Here is a 25,026-nt window from a genome sequence, read left to right on the forward strand (position 1 = left end):
CATTAAGATAAAAAACCTTCTGACTTTACAATCCCTTTAACTTGTGGCTCAACCGCCTGTTTTTAGCAGCCCTTGGCCGCTCATGTACATGATGCCCTACTAAGTTTTTAAAGGGCTATTTCTCCAGGATTGCTCCAGCAATCAGTTCGGATCTTCTATTTGCAGTCTCTAGGATTACCTTAACCTTCTTTCTTTAATACAAAATTTTTCTTTTCAGAGTTAAATAAGAAGTGCAAGGAGTTTATTCCATATGGTTCTTCTGATTGCTCTAGAAATCTGGAAATACTGTAGCTGCTTTCATTTACTGAACATATATCCAACACAAAATATGCTGATTGCACAACAGTTCCATTCTGCTTTTACAGATGAGAATCACTTGTTTTAATGAGTTTATTTGTCTATGATTTATGGTAAACCACATTTTTCTACCACGTTCGCTCTTTATCAGACGAGATTAAGTTGCTATCAATGATGTAATATGGCATTCATTTTTTTTCTTGCTGCCGATATAAAATTCCAGAACTTCAAGCTAATGGCAGTAGACAGCTTGCTTCAAAATCTTGTGTTTAAATATCATATTTCTATAACTGTGTGCCTGTAGAGTGCAAAAGTTACAATCATATTTTGTCTATTAAGTAAATGAGTCTTAACAAGCCCCAGCATGCTTTGCTGCTATGCCATAAAATTCAGCATTCCATAATATGGCATAGAACTGTCATGACTAGGACACAATCACTGCACATTGTCACTGACGTGATGTCAGATTCTGTGTAAATCTTCTAGTTGTTCTCTCGAAAATTTCTGATCTTCTACCTTTTCTGCATTATAGTGTGAGGAACTGAATAAAAACTAGAGATTGGGTGATCTGATGTTTGTAAGAATTTAATACATGGTGAGCACTAATGATGGGATTACAGACCTGTCCAAAGTGAAGTGCCCGCTGTCTTCTGCCCTTCGAGACTCACTGGCATTTTCAAGTCGAGCTAAGATGTCCATCCTCCTCACCAGGGTCTCCAAGATGTCATTCATCCTCCTCAGAGCTCCTCTCGACTCTCCCAAGCCTAGAACTGAGAAAAAGAGCACCAACATCTTTAAAGAGATGAATGGGGCAAGTGCAATTAATTAATTTGTTTCATTGTTGGTTCATTGGGTGGGGAGAACTAAAGGAGCCATTTATAAAGCATCCTATAGCTGTTTCTACATAATTTCTGAGGAACGCTTATCTGCACACAATGGCTTGTGCATATGTTGACAATAATTAGCATAAGTTTAGTGATTTTTTTTTTTAAATCAGCACCAGGGACAGTACTTACATTGAATGAAAAGTATTCCTTTTGGTGGCTGCCATGTTCATTGAAATCTTCAGTCCTCTGCCCCCCAGATACTCCTGCAGCTGTGATCTTCCAGTGCTTTGGTGGGTAATACGAGTGGGTAGACCTATCACTGAATCTATGACCTATCACTACGGCCTTTATGAATGGAGCAAGGGAGTAGAAAGAGCAAGCATAGTCAGCACTTTTGAGTCGTGACAGGTGCAGCCACTCATATTAACCTCTGACCAGTGCCAGAAGATCATAGTTATTGGAGGTTCCAAGAAGGGAAGAGGATTGAAGTTTTCAACAAACACAACAGCACCATTACAAGGGACACTTCTCTTTCAATGTAGATACTGTCCCTGGTGCTGTTTTTTTTTTTTAAACAAATATTTCACTAAACTTATGCTTTAATTTCAAAGATTAAATGTGGTACTCACTCAGGTCGATCACATTGTAACTGAAAGAGACAATGCTAATACCAAGAGTGTAGTATCTATCTTCCAGTCTCACCTCTAATGTTATGTGAATATGTTAAATAACTGCTTTAATGGAGATTATAATGGCAGGGCAGGTGGTCCATAATACCCAGTCATCGCACATGGGTCAATGGGAGTCCAGGGTCCTGGGCCAACAGTGTGCTCACTGCACACTCCCAGCACACTCCCAGCTCTCAACTATTTGACCACTATGAGAGCCAATCATAGCAATCACGTGATTGGGACATCACCTCTGCCTCCTGTTGTTAAGACTCATTTAAAGTGTGGGGAAGGGGTTAAAAAAAAACCTGTATTCTGGAATCTGTGCCCAAAAAAGTAAAGTAGAGGAAGAAGGACTAGTCACCAGGATTTCCTGTGCTCTTTCTGTAACTGCTCCTTTACCCATTGCTGACTCCTCATACAGTATCTTGTTCTGCATGTTATCCCTGTGTAGAGGTGACCATCTTTATACAGGAGCAGGTTTTGCTCCCTCGTGTTACAACTGCCCTCCTGATGACTGGTAAAAAAAACAGCAAGACAGGTATAGGAACCACAGATTCTCCACAGAATGAATGAATCAGAACCAGGGAGTTTTTTGTATTGCAGTTCATCATGTACAGCTTCCTTTCCAGCAAGGAGAACAGCAAGTAGCACATTGTTGAGGTCACCATATTTCCCACCATATCTTGTGATACCAGAGGTCAGAGGCAGCGGAGCTTTAGAGGATCCTATACTGCAGATGCACAACTACAAGGCTACAGAATAACACCCAGTAAACCTCACCAATTTAATGGAATTTACACTAGGGGAGCGCTTCCCTTCTTTATTTCCCTTCTTATCTTCCATTACAGAAAAGCAGATTTGCATGCCAGGAAGTGAACTGATATTTTCAGAAGGAGTTTAAGATAAAAGGTATCTTTTTTCGGGGGTACAGAATTACCATTTCTAGATGTACCCTGGAAACAAAAGAGTGCAGTGCTACAAATTATGTCCTAAAAAATAAGATTCTCAAAATCCCTTATGCAATGAGGCTCAAATGTGAATAAGTGTTGAAATACTTATATATAAAATTATTAAACTGAAACAAACAAACCCCATCAAATTCATATACCAATCAAGTACTTCTCATTGAAGTTTAAATAGTGATTCCAACAGAAATAGTAAAGAAGCTGTCCTTCTGAAGTTAATGTGGAGATATCACCAAAAGAAGGAAATGCTAAAGATGTCCAGGAACCCAGAGAAAGGTCACATCACCCTAATGTGACAAGTAGGAGGCTTCCTGGAAACTTATGACCCAATAAAATGGTACGGCAGCCTCATCTTCTGTCACCCCTCATGAGATCCTCTTGATGTGATGTATCTTGTAAAAATATCTATACAATAACGATATTATTGTTTATTCTGTTTGTTTTGTACTAACAAGATTGATGCCTCTCTTTGGGGCCCAACCATGTTCTGATGGTTTTTAATCATTTCATTAATAAATTGTTTATATTTTAAACTACTTTGGTGCATTTAAAGTCCTTGCCTGACCTATACAAACTTTTCCAGTTCATTTGGGATGTGGCACCCATTTATTTTTTTCCCTGGCGCTCAGAATACTGCTATCTGACTGCGCAATATAACTCCAATTTCCAAAAAATGGTAGTCAACAGAAGCTTTAGTTAATATAATCCCCCAAATCCTTTGTCATCGACTCCAAACTCTGATCACACTGTATAAATGAGCCTCTCTAACTCCTATTTGCCCAAGTGTGAGCAGCAGTATCCAGCCCAGCCAGCCAATCTCACACGTCACAAACATAGGGATGGAAAAAAGATGTATCCTATAATCTAGCGTTCAGTAAATCCTCATTTTTTGAGTTGATGTGTATTTTAAAAGTTGGATTAGGAAAGATAAAGTGATCTTTGAGAAGAACTGTTTTCAGCTGAGATGTATGCCAAATTATAATATTATTTTTGTGAAATATTATGGCTGACATTGATGATGTGCCCAGAGTGAACTCATAGACATTATTTTTAATTTAAAAGTGTAAAAAGGGTGCGCTGATAAAGTAAAATAAGCTGCAACCAAAGATCCAAATACTTGGTTTGGAAATAGTGAAATGAAAGAAATAGTTTGGTGCACTAAATAATACTTGTGTCACTGTGAGGTTTATAAATCACAAATGTAACAAGATAAATGCTAATAATCCAATATAACAAACATTGTGACGGTAAGGTTTCCACAAAATAAATAAAATAAATATCGTGAAATCCCCCTCTGGGGTGTGGTGAAAAACCAAATGAAATGTTGACATAATACAATAAATATTTGAGTGTCTTGATTATTTCCACTAACAAGGAGGAAATAAAAAATGTGCAATAAAAAAAAGGGTGTGCAAAAAGTCCCGTGAGTAGTGTCTTAGATTTTAAAAGTCCAAAAACTCCAAAACAATAGATAAACAAAAACGTGAACAACTTCAGGTGATGGATTGAGATGAAATTAAAGCGGAGTTCCGGGCACAGAAACATTTTTTCAATGAACATACCCCCTGGACAGTCAGGGCTAGTACATTCCACTATGGCTAGCCTCTGATCTGTCCCAGTTCGCACTTACCTGCAAGAAGAAATACTCACTTATAAAATTTCTTCCACAGCGTTGCCATCTCTGTTGTGGGCAGCTGAAGCCAGCGCGATCCTCTTCTGCGTCCTCTTCCGCGTCTTCTTCTCCCAGAATGCGCCTGCACCGGCCCCTCTCGTCACTTACGGTGTGGCGGAAGTGACGAGCGGGGCCGGTGCCGTCGCATTGATTCCTGGGAGCGATGACGTTCAGCTCCCAGGAATCATTGCAAACCGGAAGAGACGGCTCGGGCCGAGGCCGCAGAGGGAGGAAGTGAAAATAGGTGAGTATTTCTTTCTACAATTACGAGCTAAGTAAAAAAAAAAAAAATCCTAACTATCCAATTCCTTTTCAGGTGAAGCAAAGCAAGCGTATGGGCGCAAAAAAAAAAAAGGTTGATTTTGTGCCCGGAACTCCGCTTTAATTAAGATAGGTGCTCCGAACAAACCACGTGTCTAATTCCTATAACGTGTTTCCCACCACCTTCAGGATTTACTTCTTACCAGCAGGTAGAAATATAGGGCAAAAGACAGCCACCACAAGAATGATGACTCCCTGTGTGGTGAGAGGGATGATGCGCTTCTCCACACCTCGTGGAAGAGATATAAATAGCCTCTTACCAGATGGATGTTAATCTGAAGCGTGTATCTGTCCCTATTTAAGGGACTCTCTCCTTCCGCCACAGTGGGTCAGTCCTTGGGTCACTTCTGGATAGTAGCGCACCAAACTATTTATTTCATTATTTTTAATTTGTTAACCACAATTAGAATAACATTCGTAATCCATTTAGTCTGGATGCAAGATTACATCGATAGGATGATAGTAACATATAACATCTGTGAAAGCCACACGGGGAATAGGTCAACATAAAAGGTTTGCGTCTCTTCAGAAGACCCCTCTGAAAAAGAAACAATGTTTCTTTTAAATATGGTCAGCCTGTTATAGTCAGTGCCTTTGTCTCGCGTTTATTTTAATGCAGGGGTGTTGCAGTGCAAGAAACATTCCGACTGGAAGAGAGAGCAAAGGGACAAAAAGATGATCTCATCAATGTGATGTTTCTCTTTCCCTGTCTAGTCATAGACAAGGGGTGGATAGCAGATATTTAAATAAAAGTGAAACTGCAGCAGAGAAAGATCAGGTACACACCCATGCCAGGCAGAACGGTATTGTGTGGCATATTTTTCCCTACGCCCCAATGGTCACATTCCCTCTGATGTCATTAAGTAATTCAGGGCCCCTAGCCCTACAATGAATGTGGGGATGCCAAGGCACAGTCCACAAGCTGGAATGTAGGGAAGAAGAGAAGAGTGCTGGTTTCTTTGGAAGAAGAGCACCAGGTGTATAAAACTGCTTTAAATAAGCATTTAACCCTTGTGGTGTGGGAGAAGGGAACGAGGGAGAGGTTAGGAAAGATGAGGGTATTCATATCATAATTTCTGACCTGGAAGACCAGGAAATGATGTGCCCAGGGTGAAATGTCTTCATATTCTCACCATATAAATATGATCATTTGCAATGACAGCAACTCAATATTAGCTAGAAGCATTGTTTACCTGAAAGAAAAGGATGACAGTACCTATTTCAAATTCTAAAGCCTTAAGGGAACATCTGCTGCGTGAGTGCTTGTTTGGACCAGAGAGATTTATTAACCAGCTGCACAGCTACATTCTCTACACACAGAGTAACAATATTCTGCTCAGTGAGCTAACTAAAGCACCAGAAAAAAGTCTCCATTTCAGTGTCACTTCTCACTCAATAAAATCTCTGGAGCATATGCGTATGTGCCCTTACCTTGGTGAACTCATCCCAAAGGCAATGTAAGTCTAGCCTGGAGTTTTTGGATCAGCTGTGGTCAGCAGAGATATTTCCAAGAAGGTATTTCAGCACCAGTTCCGGGATGAAAATATGGCAGCAGCAAAATGTCCCAAACAATTGTACCACATGTGTATGGATAATTATGTTTATAGATTTGCACAGGGATTGGTGTTGGGAACTAGGTTAAAGTTAACTTCAAACCAATTCTTTTTTTTGCTAGCCTTGATGTTCCAGGTAGAGTAAGGAGTGTCAGATTTTTACAGGTTTGTATCAAATCCAGGAGAGCGGAAAAACTGGACTGAAAGTGAACATTAAGAAAATTAAGATCATGGCAACAGGTCCCACACTGCTTGGCAAAAAAAAAGTAGAAAAAATGGAAACATTGACAGATTTTATTTTCCTAGGCTCAAAGATCATGACAGACAATGACTGCAGCCATGAAATTAAGAGACGCTTGCTTCCTGGGAGGAAAGTAATGGCAAACCTAGACAACATTATAAAAAGCAGAGACATCACCCTACCGACAAAGTGCCATATAGTCAAAGCAATGGTATTCCCAGTAGTAGCCTATGGCTGTGAAAGCTGGACCATAAGGAACGCTGAATGCCAAAGAATTGATGCTATTGAACTATAATGTTGGAGAAGACTCTTGAAAGTCTCATGGGCGGCAAGAAGATCAAACCAGTCAATCCTGAAGGAAATCAACCTTGAATATTCACTGGAAGGACAGATTCTGAAGCTGAAACTTGAATACTTTGGCTGCCTAATGTGAAGAGAAGGCTCATTGGAAAAGACCCTGATGCTGGGAAACATAAAATGAAAAAGGAGTAAGCCTCGGTTTCCACTAGTGCGGCTACGAAGTCGTGCTACTTCTAGCATGACTTCGTAGCAAAAGTAAACCACGGCTTCAGTTAGACTTGTCCCTCATATATAGAGGGAAGTCGCGCTCAAAAGTAGTACACAATTTACTTTTGAGGTCGCGGCAACTGAAGCCGCGGCAGTGGAAACGTGCCCCATTGAAAACAATGGGTTTTGACTTGCTGTGCGACTTGACATGTGTCAAGTCGCACCGCAAGTCGCACTAGTGGAAACCGAGCCTAAAGGAGGAGAGAACACAAGATGGATAGATAACATCACCGAAACAATGAACTTGAAGTTAGGCAAACACCGGGAGGCAGTTGAGGACAGAAAAGCCTAGCGCGCTATGGTTCATGAGGTCACGAAGAGTCGGACACCACAAAACAACTGAACAACAACAAGTCCATCCCGCACCACTCCATTTCATTTCCTTTGTCTGGCGTGCACTGCTAGTGGTGACACCAACAACAACCCTCTTTGGTTAAAATGTATATGGGCTATTGTGTTTAGATAGCCAGAACCTGTGGCTGAATAGCCGAACGTGACTACATCTGATTGCCTGAATTAGCCAAAACGTGAGCCATGTATGGCAGGCTTAAATCTCTTAAGCCATACCAACACTTCGGGGCCACAGCCGACCACTTTATCAAGGTGACAGACAGCTGTCTGTTATCCTGGGAAGGTATCCCCATGGCCCCAAAACGTTGGTGTGCTATGGTTTACTTTACGCATATTTGTCTCTTGCTCTTCCAAAATTATCCCATTAAATTTTAGAGGTCAATTGGCTGAGTGCTGGCTCTCTCCTCTATTTAGGTTTTTACTATTATCTGGTGCTCAGCAAGAGAGTTCTGAACCTGCCGAACATGGCTCACGTTTTGGCTGCTTTCGGCAATCAGATGCAGTCACTGTTCAGGTATTCAGCCACAGGTTCTGGTTCTGGCTATCTAAACACAATAACCCATATGAATCTCAACCAAAGAGGGCCCAATCAACAGTTTTCAGTGTCCAAAGTGGTATTTTATTCAATCCACAAATAACAAAAAAAAAAACATCAAGCAGCTGATGCACTTTGGGGTTTCAGCAGTTCCCCTTTATCAGGGTTCTAAAATAAACAAGATATCAGTTGGACTCAGAGCAAAGCTCCTAGAAAATTTCTTATCAAACCAGTAGGATCATTTTAGAAACGTTGCCCTGTGAAGGAGTGCTAAGCCCCTGAAATACGTTGGTTGTCTGGTGTTTTTTTCCTGTTGTCATTTGCATAATCAATAAAATACCACTTTGAAATGCATATGAAACTTCTCAAACTCGATGAACCTCTGTCTTTGAGACAGAGCCCTGTTTTGTGGAGAGCTGCCAAACACAAGTCATTTGGCTTCATAAGCGCTTCTCTCATTGTATGAGAGAGATAGTGTTTCATCGCATCATTTAGTGCTTGGTGAAAACTTTGATTCCTTTAGTGTCACCCTGTCAAGTACTATGTGCCATGCAGGTAGAAGAGAATCCTTGGCATTGTCACTGCTGAAACCCCTCCTCCTCAATGCTAGTAAACCTTGTCCATGCCTATCTGCTCTTCCAGATGTTGTGATTGCCAGCATGGAGCTGCCAACAACAACTGGGGGTAAAACTGGAGAAGATAATTTAAGGCACCCACGTTCATGCCTTCCCTTGGATTTGGTGAGCAAAAGAGCACTCTAGCCCATGCGATGATGTCACAGGTACTAGTAAGGATTTTCCGGGATTTGCATTGAAGGTATTTAGCGTACAGCATTTGTACCTGAAACTGTCATCATCTCAATACCCAGATTTGGTTGTGGAGAGTCAACACTCTGAGCCAACTGGGGCCCTAATGCACTGCAAAGTGCTGGTCAATGCTGAACATGCTTACAGGAGGGAAAGCAAGTAGATGACCTTATTAAAAAGCTGCTGATCTTTCACTGTCAAACTTAATTTTTTATTATGATCAGATGTGGGAATACTTATACAATGATTTCAGCGAAAAGGCTTGATAAACTAAGCAGGTGCAGGATGACTGCAACCATAGGTGTAAGGTAAGGCCAATAGTGTATATCTACAGTAGTATAAAATAGAGATTCTGACTTAAAGTCTAACTCAACCTTCTATGTCGGACGAGGCTCCACCTACCATTTTTTTAAACTCCCATTATACATATCTTTTTTCCTTAAGTCTTTTGCCAACTACATTGACATCACAGTTCCTTCTTCACCTTCCTCGAAGTTCTTATATGTGGATAGCACATAATGATGTGTAAATGCCAAACTGGAGTAATGTGAGCCCACACATTACGAATTGCCCCCAGAGGTCATCTCCATAATGGCCTAAGCTCAAAGGTTTAATTATATCGGATGTTATTTAACCTGGATGACAGGTGGCATTTTATGGGCGAGGAATAGTTACTGTTCTTTTTATTTTGGGCCAAAAAAAAAGAAAGAAAAAAAAAAAAAAAGGAGGTGGTCTTTATAGGATCAGGGGTAGGAATGGGTTGATCGCCATGACAAAGCTCTGTGGGCAGAGTGAAAAACGTTGCAGGCATGGCCTGGTTGGAGCCTGGACTGAGGCTGTCATACACTGTGCAACTTCCAGGACTTTTCCCTTTTTCATTACGAGTTTATGGGGTTAAGTTCAGCGTTAAAGGCTAAGCTAAGAGAATTTTTTTTTAAACTAGGTTTTCAAATATGATTATGGTTGAATGTTAGAACAGTAAGTGGTGAGAAACGTCTCCAATAGTGTTGAGCGAACACGGACTGTATTATTCGTGTTCGTACCGAATAATTGGATTTTTTGTACCCGAACACGGACACGGACACTTTACTGTATGTTCGGGTAAAAATCCGTGTTCGGTCGTTTTATTTCCGGGTTTTGCATGCTTTGGCGCTCTTTTCATGGCGGGCTTTCAACAGCCAATCAACAATCGTTTAACTGGTGTGCCTTAAGCCATCCCAGCCATGCCTGCAAATGTCTCAGTAGCTGTGATTGGCCGTCTGAAGCATGTGACCAAGTCTTTATAAGTTCGAGGCAGCCGCAGCGGCGTCATTATGCTGCTTAGATTCAGGGACAGAGCACACATCAACGTGCTGGCTGCTGATTAGGGAAAGATAGGCAGGAAAAAACCATTTGTGTCCGGATAGAATTGAGGGACAGGTCGGAGTGTTTAGGCAGGGCGAGTTGTAGGCATTTTAGGGATAGAGTCTGCTGAATTATATAGGGTCAGTGTCTTCTACAAACTACAATCGATATTGCTGTGTGGGGGGTGGGGTGAATCTGCACTCAATCCTGATCTACGATCTCTTCTCAATCCTGTTAGGGACAGAGTCTGCTGAATTTTAGGGAAACTGTGTTCTACAAACTACAATCGATATTGCTGTGTGGGGGGTGGGGTGAATCTGCACTCAATCCTGATCTACGATCTCTTCTCAATCCTGTTAGGGACAGAGTCTGCTGAATTTTAGGGAAACTGTGTTCTACAAACTACAATCGATATTGCTGTGTGGGGGGTGGGGTGAATCTGCACTCAATCCTGATCTACGATCTCTTCTCAATCCTGTTAGGGACAGAGTCTGCTGAATTTTAGGGAAACTGTGTTCTACAAACTACAATCGATATTGCTGTGTGGTGTGGGATTGGAGATAGGCAGGTGTCAGTGATCCACATCCATTTTTCTGTGTGTGAGCTGCAGTGAACACAATCTTTTTGGGCTGCAGTGAACACAATCTTTTTGGGCTGCAGTGAACACAATCTTTTTGGGCTGCAGTGAACACAATCTTTTTGGGCTGCAGTGAACACAATCTTTTTGGGCTGCAGTGAACACAATCTTTTTGGGGTGCAGTGAACAAAATCTTTTTGGGGTGCAGTGAACACAATCCTTTTTGGTGTGCAGTGAACACAATCTTTGTGGGGTGCAGTGAACAAAATCCTTTGTGGGGTGCAGTGAACACAATCTTTTTGGGGTGCAGTGAACAAAATCCTTTTTGGGGTGCAGTGAACAACATCCTTTTTGGGGTGCAGTGAACACAATCTTTTTGGGGTGCAGTGAACAAAATCCTTTGTGGGGTGCAGTGAACACAATCTTTTTGGGGTGCAGTGAACACAATCTTTTTGGGGTGGAGTGAACAACATCCTTTTTGGGGTGCAGTGAACAAAATCCTTTTTGGGGTGCAGTGAACAAAATCATTTTTGGGGTGCAGTGAACACAATCTTTTTGGGGTGCAGTGAACACAATCTTTGTGGGGTGCAGTGAACACAATCTTTTTGGGGTGGAGTGAACAACATCCTTTTTGGGGTGCAGTGAACAACATCCTTTTTGGGGTGCAGTGAACACAATCTTTTTGGGGTGCAGTGAACACAATCTTTGTGGGGTACAGTGAACAGAATCTTTGTGGGGTGCAGTGAACACAATCTTTGGGGGGTACAGTGAACACAATCTTTGTGAGGTGCAGTGAACACAATCTTTGTGGGGTGCAGTGAACACAATCATTGTGGGGTGCAGTGAACTCAATCTTTGTGGGGTACAGTGAACACAATCTCATACTGAAGGTTTGAGGGTGCTGCCTGTTCCATACTCCCCCTACTCCTCATCTAGCCTTTTAGGGGTACAAACAATAGTAATTGGGGCCTAGTGTGGTTGTGTACGTGTGATATACATACACTTTTTTGGGATCATATTTTCTATTCCGCTATTTAATCAAAAACCTTTGGGGATCAGTTAAATTGGGGGATAGTCTGTGTTGGTACGTGTGAGAGAGATCCACCTTTCCAAGTTGTTGGGGTTCATCTCATACTTCTGAAGGTTTGAGGGTGCTGCCTGTTCCATACTCCCCCCTACTCCTAGCCTTTTAGGGGTACAAACAATAGTAATTGGGGCCTAGTGTGGTTGTGTACGTGTGATATACATACACTTTTTTGGGATCATATTTTCTATTCCGCTATTTAATCAAAAACCTCTGGGGATCAGTTAAATTGGGGGATAGTCTGTGTTGGTACGTGTGAGAGAGATCCACCTTTCCAAGTTGTTGGGGTTCATCTCATACTTCTGAAGGTTTGAGGGTGCTGCCTGTTCCATACTCCCCCTACTCCTAGCCTTTTAGGGGTACAAACAATAGTAATTGGGGCCTAGTGTGGTTGTGTACGTGTGATATACATACACTTTTTTGGGATCATATTTTCTATTCCGCTATTTAATCAAAAACCTCTGGGGATCAGTTAAATTGGGGGATAGTCTGTGTTGGTACGTGTGAGAGAGATCCACCTTTCCAAGTTGTTGGGGTTCATCTCATACTTCTGAAGGTTTGAGGGTGCTGCCTGTTCCATACTCCCCCTACTCCTAGCCTTTTAGGGGTACAAACAATAGTAATTGGGGCCTAGTGTGGTTGTGTACGTGTGATATACATACACTTTTTTGGGATCATATTTTCTATTCCGCTATTTAATCAAAAACCTCTGGGGATCAGTTAAATTGGGGGATAGTCTGTGTTGGTACGTGTGAGAGAGATCCACCTTTCCAAGTTGTTGGGGTTCATCTCATACTTCTGAAGGTTTGAGGGTGCTGCCTGTTCCATACTCCCCCTACTCCTAGCCTTTTAGGGGTACAAACAATAGTAATTGGGGCCTAGTGTGGTTGTGTACGTGTGATATACATACACTTTTTTGGGATCATATTTTCTATTCCGCTATTTAATCAAAAACCTTTGGGGATCAGTTAAATTGGGGGATAGTCTGTGTTGGTACGTGTGAGAGAGATCCACCTTTCCAAGTTGTTGGGGTTCATCTCATACTTCTGAAGGTTTGAGGGTGCTGCCTGTTCCATACTCCCCCTACTCCTAGCCTTTTAGGGGTACAAACAATAGTAATTGGGGCCTAGTGTGGTTGTGTACGTGTGATATACATACACTTTTTTGGGATCATATTTTCTATTCCGCTATTTAATCAAAAACCTCTGGGGATCAGTTAAATTGGGGGATAGTCTGTGTTGGTACGTGTGAGAGAGATCCACCTTTCCAAGTTGTTGGGGTTCATCTCATACTTCTGAAGGTTTGAGGGTGCTGCCTGTTCCATACTCCCCCCTACTCCTAGCCTTTTAGGGGTACAAACAATAGTAATTGGGGCCTAGTGTGGTTGTGTACGTGTGATATACATACACTTTTTTGGGATCATATTTTCTATTCCGCTATTTAATCAAAAACCTCTGGGGATCAGTTAAATTGGGGGATAGTCTGTGTTGGTACGTGTGAGAGAGATCCACCTTTCCAAGTTGTTGGGGTTCATCTCATACTTCTGAAGGTTTGAGGGTGCTGCCTGTTCCATACTCCCCCCTACTCCTAGCCTTTTAGGGGTACAAACAATAGTAATTGGGGCCTAGTGTGGTTGTGTACATGTGATATACATACACTTTTTTGGGATCATATTTTCTATTCCGCTATTTAATCAAAAACCTCTGGGGATCAGTTAAATTGGGGGATAGTCTGTGTTGGTACGTGTGAGAGAGATCCACCTTTCCAAGTTGTTGGGGTTCATCTCATACTTCTGAAGGTTTGAGGGTGCTGCCTGTTCCATACTCCCCCTACTCCTAGCCTTTTAGGGGTACAAACAATAGTAATTGGGGCCTAGTGTGGTTGTGTACGTGTGATATACATACACTTTTTTGGGATCATATTTTCTATTCCGCTATTTAATCAAAAACCTCTGGGGATCAGTTAAATTGGGGGATAGTCTGTGTTGGTACGTGTGAGAGAGATCCACCTTTCCAAGTTGTTGGGGTTCATCTCATACTTCTGAAGGTTTGAGGGTGCTGCCTGTTCCATACTCCCCCTACTCCTAGCCTTTTAGGGGTACAAACAATAGTAATTGGGGCCTAGTGTGGTTGTGTACGTGTGATATACATACACTTTTTTGGGATCATATTTTCTATTCCGCTATTTAATCAAAAACCTCTGGGGATCAGTTAAATTGGGGGATAGTCTGTGTTGGTACGTGTGAGAGAGATCCACCTTTCCAAGTTGTTGGGGTTCATCTCATACTTCTGAAGGTTTGAGGGTGCTGCCTGTTCCATACTCCCCCTACTCCTAGCCTTTTAGGGGTACAAACAATAGTAATTGGGGCCTAGTGTGGTTGTGTACGTGTGATATACATACACTTTTTTGGGATCATATTTTCTATTCCGCTATTTAATCAAAAACCTCTGGGGATCAGTTAAATTGGGGGATAGTCTGTGTTGGTACGTGTGAGAGAGATCCACCTTTCCAAGTTGTTGGGGTTCATCTCATACTTCTGAAGGTTTGAGGGTGCTGCCTGTTCCATACTCCCCCTACTCCTAGCCTTTTAGGGGTACAAACAATAGTAATTGGGGCCTAGTGTGGTTGTGTACGTGTGATATACATACACTTTTTTGGGATCATATTTTCTATTCCGCTATTTAATCAAAAACCTCTGGGGATCAGTTAAATTGGGGGATAGTCTGTGTTGGTACGTGTGAGAGAGATCCACCTTTCCAAGTTGTTGGGGTTCATCTCATACTTCTGAAGGTTTGAGGGTGCTGCCTGTTCCATACTCCCCCTACTCCTAGCCTTTTAGGGGTACAAACAATAGTAATTGGGGCCTAGTGTGGTTGTGTACGTGTGATATACATACACTTTTTTGGGATCATATTTTCTATTCCGCTATTTAATCAAAAACCTCTGGGGATCAGTTAAATTGGGGGATAGTCTGTGTTGGTACGTGTGAGAGAGATCCACCTTTCCAAGTTGTTGGGGTTCATCTCATACTTCTGAAGGTTTGAGGGTGCTGCCTGTTCCATACTCCCCCTACTCCTAGCCTTTTAGGGGTACAAACAATAGTAATTGGGGCCTAGTGTGGTTGTGTACGTGTGATATACATACACTTTTTTGGGATCATATTTTCTATTCCGCTATTTAATCAAAAACCTCTGGGGATCAGTTAAATTGGGGGATAGTCTGTGTTGGTACGTGTGAGAGAGATCCACCTTTCCAAGTTGTTGGGGTTCATCTCATACTTCTGAAGGTTTGAGGGTGCTGCCTGTTCCATACTCCCCCTACTCCTAGCCTTTTAGGGGTACAAACAATAGTAATTGGGGCCTAGTGTGGTTGTGTACGTGTGATATACATACACTTTTTTGGGATCATATTTTCTATTCCGCTATTTAATCAAAAACCTTTGGGGATCAGTTAAATTGGGGGATAGTCTGTGTTGGTACGTGTGAGAGAGATCCACCTTTCCAAGTTGTTGGGGTTCATCTCATACTTCTGAAGGTTTGAGGGTGCTGCCTGTTCCATACTCCCCCTACTCCTAGCCTTTTAGGGGTACAAACAATAGTAATTGGGGCCTAGTGTGGTTGTGTACGTGTGATATACATACACTTTTTTGGGATCATATTTTCTATTCCGCTATTTAATCAAAAACCTCTGGGGATCAGTTAAATTGGGGGATAGTCTGTGTTGGTACGTGTGAGAGAGATCCACCTTTCCAAGTTGTTGGGGTTCATCTCATACTTCTGAAGGTTTGAGGGTGCTGCCTGTTCCATACTCCCCCCTACTCCTAGCCTTTTAGGGGTACAAACAATAGTAATTGGGGCCTAGTGTGGTTGTGTACGTGTGATATACATACACTTTTTTGGGATCATATTTTCTATTCCGCTATTTAATCAAAAACCTCTGGGGATCAGTTAAATTGGGGGATAGTCTGTGTTGGTACGTGTGAGAGAGATCCACCTTTCCAAGTTGTTGGGGTTCATCTCATACTTCTGAAGGTTTGAGGGTGCTGCCTGTTCCATACTCCCCCTACTCCTAGCCTTTTAGGGGTACAAACAATAGTAATTGGGGCCTAGTGTGGTTGTGTACGTGTGATATACATACACTTTTTTGGGATCATATTTTCTATTCCGCTATTTAATCAAAAACCTTTGGGGATCAGTTAAATTGGGGGATAGTCTGTGTTGGTACGTGTGAGAGAGATCCACCTTTCCAAGTTGTTGGGGTTCATCTCATACTTCTGAAGGTTTGAGGGTGCTGCCTGTTCCATACTCCCCCTACTCCTAGCCTTTTAGGGGTACAAACAATAGTAATTGGGGCCTAGTGTGGTTGTGTACGTGTGATATACATACACTTTTTTGGGATCATATTTTCTATTCCGCTATTTAATCAAAAACCTCTGGGGATCAGTTAAATTGGGGGATAGTCTGTGTTGGTACGTGTGAGAGAGATCCACCTTTCCAAGTTGTTGGGGTTCATCTCATACTTCTGAAGGTTTGAGGGTGCTGCCTGTTCCATACTCCCCCCTACTCCTAGCCTTTTAGGGGTACAAACAATAGTAATTGGGGCCTAGTGTGGTTGTGTACGTGTGATATACATACACTTTTTTGGGATCATATTTTCTATTCCGCTATTTAATCAAAAACCTTTGGGGATCAGTTAAATTGGGGGATAGTCTGTGTTGGTACGTGTGAGAAAGATCCACCTTTCCAAGTTGTTGGGGTTCATCTCATACTTCTGAAGGTTTGAGGGTGCTGCCTGTTCCATACTCCCCCTACTCCTCATCTAGCCTTTTAGGGGTACAAACAATAGTAATTGGGGCCTAGTGTGGTTGTGTACGTGCGAGATACATACACTTTTTTTGATCATATTTCCTATTCCGCTATTCAATAAAAACCTTTGAGGATCAATTGAATTGCGGGATAGTCTGTGTCGGTACGTGTGAGAGAGATCCACCTTTCCAAGTTGTTGGGGTTCATCTCATACTTCTGAAGGTTTGAGGGTGCTGCCTGTTCCATACCCCCCCTACTCCTCATCTAGCCTTTTAGGGGTACAAACAATAGTAATTGGGGCCTAGTGTGGTTGTGTACGTGCGAGATACATACACTTTTTTTGATCATATTTCCTATTCCGCTATTCAATAAAAACCTTTGAGGATCAATTGAATTGCGGGATAGTCTGTGTCGGTACGTGTGAGAGAGATCCACCTTTCCAAGTTGTTGGGGTTCATCTCATACTTCTGAAGGTTTGAGGGTGCTGCCTGTTCCATACTCCCCCTACTCCTCATCTAGCCTTTTAGGGGTACAAACAATAGTAATTGGGGCCTAGTGTGGTTGTGTACGTGCGAGATACATACACTTTTTTTGATCATATTTCCTATTCCGCTATTCAATAAAAACCTTTGAGGATCAATTGAATTGCGGGATAGTCTGTGTCGGTACGTGTGAGAGAGATCCACCTTTCCAAGTTGTTGGGGTTCATCTCATACTTCTGAAGGTTTGAGGGTGCTGCCTGTTCCATACCCCCCCTACTCCTCATCTAGCCTTTTAGGGGTACAAACAATAGTAATTGGGGCCTAGTGTGGTTGTGTACGTGCGAGATACATACACTTTTTTTGATCATATTTCCTATTCCGCTATTCAATAAAAACCTTTGGGGATCAATTAAATTGCGGGATAGTCTGTGTCGGTACGTGTGAGATCCACCTTTCCAAGTTTTTGGGGTTCATCTCATACTTCTGAAGCTTTGAGGGTGCTGCCTGTTCCATACTCCTCCTCCTCCTCATCCATCCTTTTAGGTGTACAAACAATAGTAATTGGGGCCTAGTGTGCTTCTGTACGTGTGAGATACATACACATTTTTTGATCATATTTCCTATTCCGCTATTCAATAAAAACCTTTGGGGATCAATTAAATTGCGGAATAGTCTGTGTCGGTACGTGTGAGATCCACCTTTCCAAGTTTTTGGGGTTCATCTCATACTTCTGAAGCTTTGAGGGTGCTGCCTGTTCCATACTCCTCCTCCTCCTCATCCATCCTTTTAGGTGTACAAACAATAGTAATTGGGGCCTAGTGTGTTTCTGTACGTGCGAGATACATACACTTTTTTTGATCATATTTCCTATTCCGCTATTCAATAAAAACCTTTGGGGATCAATTAAATTGCGGGATAGTCTGTGTCGGTACGTGTGAGATCCACCTTTCCAAGTTTTTGGGGTTCATCTCATACTTCTGAAGCTTTGAGGGTGCTGCCTGTTCCATACTCCTCCTCCTCCTCATCCATCCTTTTAGGTGTACAAACAATAGTAATTGGGGCCTAGTGTGCTTCTGTACGTGTGAGATACATACACATTTTTTGATCATATTTCCTATTCCGCTATTCAATAAAAACCTTTGGGGATCAATTAAATTGCGGGATAGTCTGTGTCGGTACGTGTGAGATCCACCTTTCCAAGTTTTTGGGGTTCATCTCATACTTCTGAAGCTTTGAGGGTGCTGCCTGTTCCATACTCCTCCTCCTCCTCATCCATCCTTTTAGGTGTACAAACAATAGTAATTGGGGCCTAGTGTGCTTCTGTACGTGTGAGATACATACACATTTTTTGATCATATTTCCTATTCCGCTATTCAATAAAAACCTTTGGGGATCAATTAAATTGCGGGATAGTCTGTGTCGGTACGTGTGAGATCCACCTTTCCAAGTTTTTGGGGTTCATCTCATACTTCTGAAGCTTTGAGGGTGCTGCCTGTTCCATACTCCTCCTCCTCCTCATCCATCCTTTTAGGTGTACAAACAATAGTAATTGGGGCCTAGTGTGCTTCTGTACGTGTGAGATACATACACATTTTTTGATCATATTTCCTATTCCGCTATTCAATAAAAACCTTTGGGGATCAATTAAATTGCGGAATAGTCTGTGTCGGTACGTGTGAGATCCACCTTTCCAAGTTTTTGGGGTTCATCTCATACTTCTGAAGCTTTGAGGGTGCTGCCTGTTCCATACTCCTCCTCCTCCTCATCCATCCTTTTAGGTGTACAAACAATAGTAATTGGGGCCTAGTGTGTTTCTGTACGTGTGAGATACATACACTTTTTTTGATCATATTTCCTATTCCGCTATTCAATAAAAACCTTTGGGGATCAATTGAATTGCGGGATAGTCTGTGTCGGTACGTGTGAGAGAGATCCACCTTTCCAAGTTGTTGGGGTTCATCTCATACTTCTGAAGGTTTGAGGGTGCTGCCTGTTCCATACCCCCCCTACTCCTCATCTAGCCTTTTAGGGGTACAAACAATAGTAATTGGGGCCTAGTGTGGTTGTGTACGTGCGAGATACATACACTTTTTTTGATCATATTTCCTATTCCGCTATTCAATAAAAACCTTTGAGGATCAATTGAATTGCGGGATAGTCTGTGTCGGTACGTGTGAGAGAGATCCACCTTTCCAAGTTGTTGGGGTTCATCTCATACTTCTGAAGGTTTGAGGGTGCTGCCTGTTCCATACTCCCCCTACTCCTCATCTAGCCTTTTAGGGGTACAAACAATAGTAATTGGGGCCTAGTGTGGTTGTGTACGTGTGATATACATACACTTTTTTTGGATCATATTTTCTATTCCGCTATTCAATAAAAACCTTTCTAGGGCAAGATCTTAAATTACAGAAATATGAGGAGACCGTCAAATAAGGGCCGTGGCCTGGGTCGTGGTGCTGCTGGTAGAGCTCCTGTTGCAAGGAGAGGACATGGTCGATCTGTGCCAGCTACACGCACAAGTGAAACACCTTCCTCAAGTGTGAGTAGGCGACAGAACCTGCATCAGTATTTGGTAGGGCATCAAACGCCCCTAGAAGTGATGAGGCCAGAACAAGTTGAGGCGATAGTAGATTGGTTTGCTGCTGACAGTGCCTCCAGTTCCTTCACATTGTCTCCCACCCAGTCTACTGCAGAAAGGTCAGAGTTGGCACCTGCAGCCAATGTCCAACCGTCTTTCACCTCACCCCCTTGCAAATCAGGCCAGCAGTCTGAGCCCCAAGCCATACAGCAGTCTCTTATTCTTTTTGAGGACTCTGTCAGCAGGGTTTCCCAGGGCCATCCACCTAGCCCTGCCCCAGAAGTGGAAGAGATTGAGTGCAGCGATGCCCAACCACTTATTCCTCAAGATGAGTACATGCAAGGATCATCGCAGCACGTCTCCGATGATGACGAAACGCAGGTGCCAACTGCTGCGGCGTTCAGCATTGTGGAGACCGACAAGGAGGGCAGGGGTGAAGACTGGGTGGAAGATGATGTGGAGGACGATGAGGTCCTCGACCCCACATGGAATGAACGTCATGCAGGTGAACTGAGTAGTTTGGAGGAAGAGGCGGTGGTCGCACAGAGCCACCAGCACAGCAGAAGAGGGAGCAGGGTGAAGAAGCGGAGCGGCCGTGCCCTAGACACTACGCCCGCTACTGCCCAACGCAGCAAGGGAACGAGCGCACCAAAGTCAGCTCAAAGGAGTTCTCTAGCGTGGAAGTTCTTTAGAAAATGTGCTGATGACAGGACACGAGTGGTTTGCACCCTGTGCAATCAGAGCTTGAAGCGAGGCATGAACCTTCTCAACCTGAGCACAACCTGCATGATCAGGCATCTAAGTGCAAAGCACGAGCTGCAGTGGAGTACACACCTTCAAAACCAAGAAACGTCTCTGGCTCATCCTGCTTCCTCTTCTGCTGCAGTCTCGGCCGCTCCAGCCACATCTGTAGTGATACCGGCACCTGCCACCCCGCAAACAGACGATCTGTCAGCAACACCACCACCTGGGTCACCAACAACCATCTCCACAATGTCCCGTGGAAGCGTTCAGCTTTCCATCTCCCAAACACTTGAGAGGAAGAGGAAGTACCCCCCTACCCACCCGCGATCCCTGGCCCTGAATGCCAGCATTTCAAAATTATTGGCCTTTGAAATGCTGTCATTCCGTCTGGTGGAGACGCACAGTTTTAAAAACCTTATGTCGGTGGCTGTCCCACAGTACGTCGTGCCCAGCCGCCACTACTTTTCCAGGCAAGCCATCCCTTCCCTGCACAACCAAGTGGGGGAAAAAATCAGGTGTGCACTGCGCAACGCCATCTGTGCCAAGGTCCACCTAACTACGGATACGTGGACCAGTAAGCACGGTCAGGGGCGTTATATCTCCCTAACGGCACACTGGGTAAATGCAGTGGCGGATGGGCCTGAGGCGGATAGCAATTTGGCGCATGTCCTTCCACCACCGAGGATTGCAGGGCGCTTCAGTTTGCCTCCTGTTCCTAACTCCTCCTACTCCGCTTCCTCATCCTCTACCGCCTCCTCATCCGGACAGCGTAACACCTTCACCACCAACTTCAGCACGGCCAGGGGTAAACGACAGCAGGCAGTTTTACAACTTGCCTGTTTGGGGGACAAACCACACACCGCGCAGGAGTTGTGGAGGAGCATGGAACAGCAGACAAATGAGTGGTTGCTGCCAGCGAGCCTCAAGCCCGGCCTGGTGGTGTGCGATAACGGGCGAAATCTCATAGCAGCTCTGGGCCTAGCCGGTTTGACGCACATCCCTTGCCTGGCGCATGTGCTGAATTTGGTGGTGCAGAGGTTCCTTAAAAACTACCCCGATATGTCAGAGCTGCTGCAGAAAGTGCGGGCCGTTTGTGCGCACTTTCGGCGTTCTCACCCTGCTGCTGCTCGCCTGGCAGCGCTGCAGCGTAACTTCGGCCTTCCCGCTCACCGCCTCATATGTGACGTGCCCACAAGGTGGAACTCCACCTTGCACATGCTGGAAAGACTGTGCGAGCAGCAGCAGGCCATAGTGGAGTTTCAGCTGCAGCACGCACGCGTGAGTCGCTCTGCGGAACAGCACCACTTCACCACCAATAACTGGGCCTCCATGCGAGACCTGTGTGCCTTGTTGCGCTGTTTTGAGTACTCCACCAACATGGCCAGTGGCAATGACGCCGTTCTCAGCTTAACTATCCCACTTCTATGCCTCCTTGAAAAAACAATTCGGGCGATGATGGAAGAGGATGTGGCACAGGATGAGGAGGAGGAGGAGGATGAAGAGGTAACATTTCCAAGGCTTTCAGGGCAGTCATTCGCAAGGGGCTCCGAGGGTGGGTTCCTGCACACGCAAACGCCAGGGACGCAATTGTCCAGCAGGGGCACAGTTCTGGAGGATGAGGAGGATGAGGAGGAGGAGGAGCTGGAGGAGGAGATGGAACCATGTTCACAGCAGGGTGGCACCCAGGCCAGCTCATGGCCATCACTGGTGCGTGGCTGGGGGGATACAGAGGACACGGACCATACACCTCCCACAGAGGACAGCCTTTCGTTGCCTCTGGGCAGCCTGGCACACATGAGCGATTACATGCTGCAGTGTCTCCACAACGACCGCCGAGTTGCCCACATTCTAACTTGTGCTGATTACTGGGTGGCCACGCTGCTGGATCCCCGTTACAAGGACAACGTACCGTCCTTAATTCACTCACTGGAGCGCGATCGCAAGATGCGCGAGTACAAGCGCACGCTGGTAGACGCCATGCTGCTGGCATTCCCATCTGACAGCGGGGCCACAGTGGAAGCACAAGGCAGAGGAGGAGGAGGAGGAGGTCGCCAACGCAACCAGGGCACCGCCAGCACCTCAGAAGGCAGGGTTAGCATGGCCGAAATGTGGAAAAGCTTTGTCAGCACGCCACAACAAACAGCAGCACCAGCAGCTCAGATGGAACGTCTTAGCAGGAGGCAGCATTTTACCAACATGGTGGAGCAGTATGTGTGCACACGCCTACATGTAGTGAATGACGGGTCTGCCCCCTTCAACTTCTGGGTCTCCAAATTGGGCACATGGCCTGAGCTTGCCCTTTACGCCTTGGAGGTGCTGGCGTGCCCTGCAGCCAGTGTATTATCTGAACGGGTATTTAGCACGGCTGGGGGCGTTATAACAGACAAGCGCAGCCGCCTGTCCAGAGACAATGTGGACAAGCTCACGTTCATTAAAATGAACCAGGCATGGATCCCACGGGACTTTTCCGTACCTTATGCAGAATAGCAATGGATACCGACCTTACCCACCCATTGTTCCATTTTTGCTCTTTCTCACTCTTTTGGGGTGTACCCTCATTTAAAATTTGTGAAAAGAAGCAGTGTTGGCTACCTCGTCCTCCTCCTCAGGGCCAGATTAATGTAGGGTCTATTGGAGCTGCAGCTCCAGGCCCCTACCTTTTATATAGGCCCCGGGTTGGCCATATTCACTGTTACCGCTCTTCTGTCACTTGTAAACACAGAAGTCTGGCTTCTATGCTCGCTTCCCCAGGCAGCACCCTCAGAACCTCCCCACACAGCGTGAAGGCCGGACAAGGAGGGACAGTTGGCGATGCATGGATGTGTTTATGGGCTTCAGAGACAGCATCCCATGTTGAATTAGGCATGCATGGCTGCACCCTTCCTCCTCTGGGTGCATGGCAAGGCACGGCCCTAAGGCCCTTCAAAATCCTCAGCACCAAGCCCATGATGCTGTTAATCCGGCCCTGGTCCTCCTCCACCGCCGCTTCCACCTACACCGCCCATAGGTGTGCGCAGCCTATTGCATTAAGGTGTGCACCCCAAAGTTGAAATACACATGCATGTGTTTGCCAGCAGGGAGAGTAATGTATCGGGGCCATGTACCTGTAGGCAAGGAGAAATAGAGCAGAGCAGGTCCCAGGGAGATCTTTCCCATCTCCTCACTGGCAATGCTATGTGCCCTAGGTGATTAGGGTGTGCCCAGGCACACCCAGCACACCCTGTGCGCACGCCTATGTCACCGCCACATCCACCACCACCTCAACCTCCCTCCTACTCCATATGGGCCTCGTCCTTCAGAGATGAAGAAGAACATTGTTTTATTTTTCTGTTTTTTTTTGTTGTTTTAAGTTATTTCCCTATCCACATTTGTTTGCAGAGCACTTGCCATGCTCTTAATTACGTTTTGCTGCCATTTGCAGCACTCTAGCCCTTTCCTTTGGTGTTTTAGAGCCATTTTAGTGCCTTAAAGTTCGGGTCCCCATTGACTTCAATGGGGTTCGGTGTCCGGGAAAAGTTCGGTAAAAGTCCGGGACACGGACCCGGACTTTTTTTTAAAGTTCGGCCGAACCCGTCGAACACGGACATCTAGGTGTCCGCTCAACCCTAGTCTCCAACAGGGACACAGACAAGAAATAAAAACACATTTTTAGTGGAAGGAGGAAGGTTTAGAACTTCTGACAATATATTTTATTGCTGTTGGTGACAAATGCATCTCCTACTGTTTGTTCAGGTATCACAGGGACAGGGAACTCGGTCACAGCCAACCTGTGTCGGGATACAAACCGGAATGCCTAACTATCATTGCATATTTTCTCATAACAGCGTGTTAGAGTAAAGATGTAGCTGGTGCTGAGTTATTATGGATCAATGAACTCTAGTCGCATGTGGGGCCAAATTTGTCAAGCTCTAGTGAATGGCACACTTGTGTCTATGGCTATTGCATGTGTGCAGTCAACGGGAACAGAAGTGAAATAAAAATATCACTGGAGGATAACACATTGCAGGTATAAAAAAAAAAAAAGGTGGATTTATCCATGTTGCATGGCTAACACTTACAAAAAGATTTCATTCTCACCCAGGCACGGCATGCAGAAAAGACCTTAGACACGTAAGGGAGCGCATTAAAAAGACATAGTGCTTTACAATGCACTTTCTCTGTCTAAAGACCCATTAATCTGAATAATCCATTATTGCTCGCTATAGCCAGTAAACACTCTTACTGGTATGCAAAATGACACAGTGACAAAGGACAGCAGAGCTGTTTGGGACACGGAACCCTTTTGCTGTCTGCGGGGTGACATAATGACACAGCCAGCACTCATACATTAAACATGTAGCTGTGTGTATAATTATTACTCTCGGCTTGGATTGTGCTGCAGGATTTGTTGCAGTCTCCTCATCGTTCCCAGTCCCCAGGGGCCCTGTCGTTCCTCATGAGTTGGGGAGGGAGAGATTGCTGGAGGGGTTTATAAAGTTGTCTTTGATTCCAATTCTCAACAGCTCCCAGAACAGTTTAAGCTGCTGTGGCAATATCCCCCCTCCTTCCCAGCCTGAAGATTTCATTATGTGAGCAGCCGAGTATGCCAATAAAAAAATCTGAGCAC

General features: G+C 44.3%; 1 protein-coding gene across 2 annotated transcripts in view; it reads right to left on the reverse strand.

Annotated features, from left to right (window-relative positions):
• Positions 1-25,026, reverse strand: part of MGAT5B (alpha-1,6-mannosylglycoprotein 6-beta-N-acetylglucosaminyltransferase B) — a 300,196-nt gene that overhangs the window by 100,829 nt on the left and 174,341 nt on the right. For both annotated transcript variants that reach the window (XM_082272994.1, XM_082272993.1), the window contains exon 4: positions 920-1,067. In XM_082272994.1, the coding sequence (XP_082129120.1) occupies positions 920-1,067 (148 nt within the window). The remainder of the gene's footprint in view (positions 1-919; positions 1,068-25,026) is intronic.

Source organism: Pelophylax lessonae, assembly GCF_965119305.1.
Source record: "Pelophylax lessonae genome assembly, chromosome: 11".
Lineage (NCBI taxonomy): Eukaryota > Metazoa > Chordata > Amphibia > Anura > Ranidae > Pelophylax > Pelophylax lessonae.